Here is a 7,712-nt window from a genome sequence, read left to right as displayed (position 1 = left end):
ACTCTGTCAACATCTAATTACTGATTATACACATGGTGCATAATCACTAATTATCTCTAGATACACCACCTGTTTTTGCTGCAGAGCATCAGTATGCTCTCCTGAAGCTAGGAGCAAGGCTGTGTGCAGAGAGATTGAAGGGGAGACCACTTCAGGTCTGGAATGAATTATTAGGTCAAGAGCTACGTTGTGGAAATGAGGAAATCTCAGCCTCATCTTAAATGCCTGTCCAGTGACATAAGCAGGAGGAGAGGAGGAGCTGGTGATCCCTGAGGCAGATTGCAAAGAGGGAGGCACAAGAGGCAAAGTGAAGTGGGAAAGCTAATCAATATATTACATTGGAAGAAGAACTGAAGGCAGAGCTTTTGAGTGAGAACAGCCAACCCCGTCTCCACAGCTCGAGAGGAGATCCTGGATGGTGTCATCCAGTAAGCAGGGAACAGAACTGCTTTTGAGAAGATGAGAGGTTGAGAGAGAAACAGAACCTGACCTCAGAGGAACCAGGCTGACTCCTCTTGAACTGAATGCTGTACAAGTTTGTCAGAATATTTTGGGCCTCAGACTGTTACAAAACAGTTGTTTTCTTACTTGAATCCACCTTATTCGGGCCCACCACACCAATCCAGGCAGCTGTTCCAGTGGCTAAAATCTCACCATTCCCCAAGCTGAAGAATGCCCACTGATCTGTGGCCTATAGGAGATATCTGCAGCTTTACTCCGTAGTTCTTTTGAGGTCTGCAGCTGTTTCTCAGCGCTGGTTTTGAACTATCCTGAGGCAAGCTGGAGCTCATCTGATACACAGAACTTCCTGGATCTCCAGTTGTTCCTCCTCATTTGTTCAGGTGGCTCCACCTGGCTGCACAGACTCTATGCAGGGCTTGGTACTGCTGGCAGTTCTGTACTTCTGAATCTCTTAAAAACCACCGATCTCTGGCACTTGGTCTCCAACAACTCCGTGACTGAATGACTCGATTTGCATCTGACTGTAATGCCTGCAGCACTGTGAGTCTCCTTGGGCATTAAGGAAGAGGCAGTAGTCTTTCCTCAGAAAGAAGCAGAGGCCAGGTTTCCCAAAGGGAAATTTTCTGAACTCCTGGTTCACGATTGTTATTTGCTAACATTTTGACTATCAGCACATTTCAGGACAAAAATCCAACATGCTGAGATTTTGGAATTTCCCATAGCTTTTGTTCAGCACCAAACAAATCTGGAAACAAAAGGCATTACTCCATTTCAGGAGGATTCTTGGAATAACCCAGCAGAGAAGATTATAGATTAGACTATATCTAACATTAGATAAGCGTTCTCAGTTATCATGGAGACTCTGAGAGCATGCTAAAGTCAATCTGTATGTGTTGTTAGAAAGAAGACACTCTAAGGGTAGAACAGAATTTTGAAATAGAAATAAACATTCTCTGAACCCACTTTCCCTTGTGGCTTTGACGTGAAATGCTGAATAGGCTTTTGACAGTCAAATGTTTTTTCTTTGAGTTTGCTAACGTATTTCATTGAAGCTGCCACCCTACTGTATAGCAGCTCGTCAAATGCCACCTGTGCCTGTGATGGAATCTTTCCCCAGTACCTGATGTAAAGGCTTACTTCCCACCTCATATCTCTTCCATATTAGACACCCATTCTGCCTTCTTTGCCAGGTTCCAGCAACACAAAGTATGCCATTCCAGTCTCACCCACTTGCTTATCTCGTCCAGTATAGCACATCCAACACAAAGCAGAGCTGACAGGGTCTGTATTGCTTTGTTTAACTACAGGTGGGTAGGGCAGCACAGCTGCCAAACCAGATGTGCCCCAGATTGGGCTCAGTCAAATAAAATGGCACGTTCGTAGGCTCCCACATAAACTCATATGCCTGGGAACAAAGACATTCCTATGAGTACTGTAAACTCTGCTCTGGAAAACTGATTTTAAATCAGCTGAACATCAGCTCCCAGCATGACTCTGTGGCAAAGACAGTTATCACCAGTTCTTTGATGTCTAAGCAGACATATCAAACGTGAGTACATATGGACGTATTTAACACTGCTATACTACTGCCATGCTGTCATCAATTCTAGCTGCTTGCACTTCCAGTGGATGCCAAAAACTGCCATCCCTCCAGACACAATCAGAGCAGAAGGCCTGGAAAAAATGTCTATAGTTTCTTCTCAAGGACAACAACACAACCTTTGTCATGCCAAAGAAAAGGTTAAATACAATTTGATCTCAATCTGTAAATGTCAGTATGAAGTTGCAGATAAATCATCGTCCACTTGCCTTCCCTGACTGATGATGGTGACAGCCTTCTCTCAACAAGTGTGCCATTTCTTGGGGAATGAGAACCCACTCATCTCTGACCCCCGCCTCTAAATCTAAATAGGACAAGCAGACTTTTCTTGTCAAGTTTGGCTCCTTCACTAATCCCTGTGTGCTCATCCTTAGCCTCACTCTTCCTGAGGCACATGAAATGCAGCGCTGGAGGCTGCCCTGACATTGCTGCAAGAACGAATTAGCAAAGAAATCCTATTTATCTGGCAGTCTTCTGAAACTTGAATAAATAAGGACTGCAGAGTAGCACAAAACAAGATAGCTCAATTAATTCAGATAATTTCATCATTGTTACTTGTCATGTATGTAGTAAAGGAATGCAACCTGTAAGATCCCTGTAGGAAGCACATGAGATGGAGAGATTGGTGTTATCTTGCTGAAGGAAGGAAATGTCTTCACTCAGGACACGGCTCTCCTTTGCTTGAGCTTGTGAGCGTTGGCAACAAAGGGGGCAATTGCCAGCTAAAGTCAACAGCCTATTTCCTTCCAGTAACACAACATTCCCTGAGGCAAATGAGCATTGTGGTCATATCTACAGAGCCCAAAATACTCCCCCCCCCCCCCCCCCCCCCCCCCCCCCCCCCCCCCCAGTGGTTCTTTCTTTAAACAGGCTGAATAACTCCAGGAAAAGAAACAAGAATAAAGAGCAAAGCTCTAACTATTGTGAAGTTCTGTTATTCAGCTCAGTGACTCTGCTTCACCAGCAGTCTACAACAAAAGTGAGGGCCAACTACCTCCATCACGTTAGTGAGACAAGGGAGAAAAAGCACGATCTTAACCTCCCGGTGCACTGAGCAGCTCCCAGGGGCACAGGAATTATGTGAGCAAGAAACCACAATATGGGACACTCCTCACTTCTTTTTAATTCTTTTCGGATTTTGCTACACACAGAATCACATCGTGCAGTGCATCCGCGAACCAGGAACCAGGTGCTCGAAGGATTCGGTGGGCAACTCAAATTCCCTTTCCAACACTTAGAAGATAACTCCTGCTATGTGGGCAGCCTCACTGAGGAAATGCTGGTGAAAGTTGAATCACCTGTTGTGCCTCTCCCTGGCTGCTCAGCAATTGGAGCCTGTGATCCCCTGCCCAGGTGCTAGCAGGAAACCCAGCTGGTGCTCTTGCAGCAGATGAGTAACAACAAAGGAAATCAATAAAGAGGCTGGGTGTACAAGGCACACCCCAGACAGGGCGATTATGTCCCATCACATTAACTAATCCTTTTCAGAAAGGGATTTACCTAAAGGACATTTCCAAGAAGGCTGCACCACTCCCCCATTCATAACTAGTATGGTTCACCCTGTGATGTACCTCATTTCCATTTCTGAGTGCTGCTTAATAGAAACAGTTCCTATTCAGCTAGGAAAACATAGCGTCATTGAACACAAATTTAGAAGTTTGACCACAGAACATGATTCCCCATAAAATACATGCTGTTCATCAAATCAGATTACCCTATTTCTTTTATTTTAAGAATGGCCAATGACCATTGGGAAGGCTCAGTCAGACTCCTGGGAATCTTGTTCTAAGTCAAGAAATGAATGCAATCATTACACCAGAGGAATGCTCTGTGGGGCTGATGTCTTGGTTCTAGCAGGTCCTGAAGCAGCACCCAAGGACATGTGTTCAGATGCCTGCCATCTGCATCCTCCTGGGCCCGGGCTGGGAAGGCAGCCTTGCCATGGAATCCCCTCCTTGATCTGTATCTCCTGTCCACGTGGCACAGACAAGCGAGGGGAGGTCGGGTTTGCCAGCAGGATTTGAAGACGCTCCACTCATGACTGCTTGGGTGAAAAGCACTTTGCCAGCTGGCACATAAACATATGATTTGAAGAAATCACGCTTAATTACAGAGGACAAACATTTTGTCATTGTGTAATTATTAAGCTCCAAATCTGATTTGCACCCATACAAATAAAGAAATACGCATTCTTCTGGGTTCAAAAGCAACACCATTGCATTGATACTGAACCCAAAGCACAGTTTCCATAGTAGTTTTGCACAAGTGGTCTCATAACACCTAACAAAAAGATCCTTAAAAGTGAATGGCAATTTGATCTAAAAACACTGCTGTAGAAGGCAGAGAAATAACACAAGAATTGGCTTTTATACAGTGAATAATTTCCATTAACGGTTGGATTTTAAGGCCTCCACTTTTTCAAACAGCCTCTATACTCCTTTACCAGTGCATATAACTTCAATGCAGTAATTTATGCAGCAAAGTACTAGGAAGAATAAACATAAGAGCCAAGATTTAAATAAATATTTCTGTTAAAGCACAGTGCTGAAACTTTTGCACATTTGCAGAATCAGACAAAGGCCAGGCCCCGTTCCAAGGAATTTTCCTTCTCTGTACACAGCCATAAGGAGGGATCAAACTGCCCAAAGGAGGGCTTCACGCTCCCACCCCTGAGCACAGAGCCGGTGGGCAGCCCGAGGCTGAGAACACCCATTTTGCCCCAAGAAAGGGTCATTTCCTCAAGAGCTCTGACCTGGCAGGGGTCTGCCTGCTGCCTGGAGCTGCTCTGCAAGGAGGGAGCAGCAGTTGTGTCACATCCCCTGCTGCTGGAGCAGAAGCTGGCCCAGTTTTCAGCGTGTGCTCAGCAGACCTCACCTGCAGCACAAAGATAAATTCATGCGTGTCCTTCTCTGAGACAGAAACCCACTGAGCAGCCGCTTCCTGCACAGCAGGTTGGGCAGTGCCAGCAATCTCTGCAGTAAGCAGCTGGTTACAAATGCAGAGCCTATGCTGTGGTCGGGGAAGCTGCAGCAAACTCATTCAGATGTCCGATGGGTGCTTCCTTCCTCTGCTACCAGCACCTGTGTTTTAAAGTAACTCATGCAAGTTTACTGACACACAATGGTTATAACTATTTATATTTAGTGAGCCCTTTGTTCTCCTAGCCCTTTAGACCTGAATAATTAGCCAAAAATTTAAGGTCCTGAAGACTGTTCTACTTGGGGGGGCAAAAAGGGGCAGAGTCAGTTACTCTGGTAATGCCCAGAAACAAATGCAGGCTGCTTCCCAGCGCTCAAAAGGAAGAAAACAATTCCAAATCATTTCCCTTCCCTTAGCTTCAAGCCTCTGTTAGCCAGCACCCACAAGCTGCCTCTCCTACCATCACCACGGGGTCACTGTTCTGTGATGGGGTCAGGCTCCATGGACACTCTTCCCTGTGTGAGAACCACCAATCCTTGGAGGACTGGCAGACAACGGTACTGCTTGCTTTCCTGAAAATGTTGGAAAATAGCATCTCGTAACACAAACGGAGGGTGAGAAATTCCTTCGAAGGATGTTAAGCCCAGGTATGATGTACAAATATTCTGTATAACAAAAAATAAGTACTTGGAAAAATAATTTTAAGTCAAAACTCCGGTTTTGCTGCTATGTGATGAATTTGACAGGCTCACTTAAACACCAGTTTGCATATTTAAAACTCGGCCCTGCCTCTCTGCCTTTCGGGTCTCCCGTGCTTTTGAAATGAAGTTGCAATGGAAATCTCAAAGCTTAAATTAGCCAAAACATGCAGCCCGTATGCTGGCTGTTTGCATGACAGTTTTTGCAGCAGATACTGCTTGCGTGTATCCATAAGTTATGACCGACAACGCGCTCCTGCAGAGACTGCGGACGTGAGCGCAGTGCCATACTGCCTCGTGCCTATGGCAGGGCGCCTGCAGGCAGCACCCACTTTTCCGTAAAGCCAGAAGCTCACCAACGCGCCGTCTCCGTTAGTCGCGCGCTCACGCTCGAGCCTATTCGCTGAGTGAGCCCTGCGAGCAAAACCAGCAGCGGGATGGGCCCTGAGTTTCCGCCCTGGATCCCCCGTTCCATCGCTGCGCAGGGGCCGGAGATGCGCCCGCGGGCGGACACATCGCAGCGCTGCGGATTCAGCGCCCTGACCCGGCCCGGGGACGCGGCAGAGGCGGCGCGGGATGAATTGCCGGGCAGCGCGGCTGCACGTGCCCCGTCAGCCACCCGCCGCTCCGCGGCTTCGGCCACCGTTCGGCAAACGCCGTCCAGGAAAGCCGCACCGGGGCCGCCCGCAGCCTCGAGCGCCCCGACAGCCCCGCTCTGCGCTCCCATCCCCGCGGGCGGCGGCGGCCCGCCCAGTCGAGCGGCCCCCGCGCCTGCCCCTGGGGCCGCCCCGCTCCCGCCCGCTCCCCGCCCCGCCGGGAAGCCCCCGCCCCGGCCCCTTCCCCTTCCCCTTCCCCGGCGGCGCGGCGGGCGGGCATGGCGGCTGGTGGGCAGCGCGGCAGCGATGAGCTGCCGGTATACCTGGCGCGGCCGGGCACGGCGGCCGTACCCCGGCAGAAGCGCGGCGGCCTCTTCTGCAGCGTCGAGGGCGCCTTCGAGAGCAAAACCCTGGACTTCGGCGCGCTGCGCGTCGGGCAGCGCCGTGCCACGCCGTCCGCCGCACGTCCCGAACCGGCCCCTGCCGCCGTCCCGGAGCCCGACCCCGGGGAGGTCCGCGTCGCCGCGGACAAGGAGCGGCTGCAGAACCTGTCCCCCGACGGCGATAAGGTACGGGCCGGTCGGCGGGATTTGGTCCCGGTGCGGGAGCTCTTCTCGGGCTCGGCGGCGGGGCGGGTCGGGCTCGGGGCAGCAGCGGAAGGCGCCGCTGTTCTCCGTCCTGGCGGCGGTAACTGGCGGCAAAGTTTGTTACTGAGCTGCTGCTGCGGCTCGGGCTGTGGGTTCGTTGTCGCTTCCTCTGGTTTACCAGGAGGAGGATCTGCAGTTCGTCTCGGTCTCCCTCAAAGGAAGGAAAGAAAGCTTTCCTGTTATCTTCCAACGTGCAGAGCTCCTCTCTGCGAATTGGGATGTCGGTGATTTTTGGAAATACAATCAAAAGATCCACACCCCGTTTCCAAGAATGGTAAAGCTGAGCGTTAGAGTCGCTGACTCCTTTTATTACGGTTGCTTTCTGTATGCTTTTATGAACGGACATCCTCTTCTCCCACCCCCAAAAAAGGGGTTTTGGAGTAACCCCAGCCCAGCCCTGATCTCACTGTGACACAGAAGCCAGAGAGCTCACGCTGACCTGGAAGCGGCAGCTCTGAAGGGCAGCATCAGGCACAGCGTTTCTGAACTCACGCCAAACTCATATGAACAAATAAATTCTATCTTAACAGCATGGATTCTTCAGCCAGAGGTTGCTTTTTTGGCTCTGATGCCAATGCATATCAGTGTGAGTTTGGCAGGAGCATTTTTAAGTTATTAGTGTTGAATAAGCGTGCCATTTGGGATTTCAGTGAATCTGGTGCTCACGTACACGTGTGAAGCAAGTAAGGCTGCTGGTTGGCCTGCTGCTCGGGGAGACGGGGGTGAAAGTTTGTAGTAAATAGTGGTCATAAGGGCATTGTTTTTCAAGGGTGAACAGGGCAAATAAATA

At 49.5% G+C, this 7,712-nt stretch overlaps 1 protein-coding gene and 2 long non-coding RNA genes across 3 annotated transcripts in view; 2 read left to right on the top strand and 1 right to left on the bottom strand.

Moving 5' to 3' along the window:
* Positions 1-3,173: 3,173 nt before the first annotated feature.
* Positions 3,174-6,432, bottom strand: LOC124417175. Its single transcript, XR_006931393.1, has 2 exons — positions 6,036-6,432; positions 3,174-5,142 (listed from the first exon to the last, which is right to left on the bottom strand). It is a non-coding gene; the product is annotated as an uncharacterized LOC124417175 (long non-coding RNA).
* A 92-nt stretch (positions 6,433-6,524) lies between these two features.
* Positions 6,525-7,712, top strand: part of DPYSL3 (dihydropyrimidinase like 3) — a 30,544-nt gene continuing 29,356 nt past the window's right edge. The window contains exon 1 of the mRNA XM_015293987.4: positions 6,525-6,844. Within this exon, the coding sequence (XP_015149473.1) occupies positions 6,554-6,844 (291 nt within the window). The 5' untranslated portion in view covers positions 6,525-6,553. The remainder of the gene's footprint in view (positions 6,845-7,712) is intronic.
* LOC121106704 lies at positions 6,889-7,454 on the top strand. The gene is made up of 2 exons (XR_005839515.2): positions 6,889-7,196; positions 7,293-7,454. It is a non-coding gene; the product is annotated as an uncharacterized LOC121106704 (long non-coding RNA).

Source organism: Gallus gallus, chromosome 13 (genome assembly GCF_016699485.2).
Source record: "Gallus gallus isolate bGalGal1 chromosome 13, bGalGal1.mat.broiler.GRCg7b, whole genome shotgun sequence".
Taxonomy (NCBI): Eukaryota; Metazoa; Chordata; class Aves; order Galliformes; family Phasianidae; genus Gallus; species Gallus gallus.
This window is presented reverse-complemented; position numbering and strand designations above follow the sequence as displayed.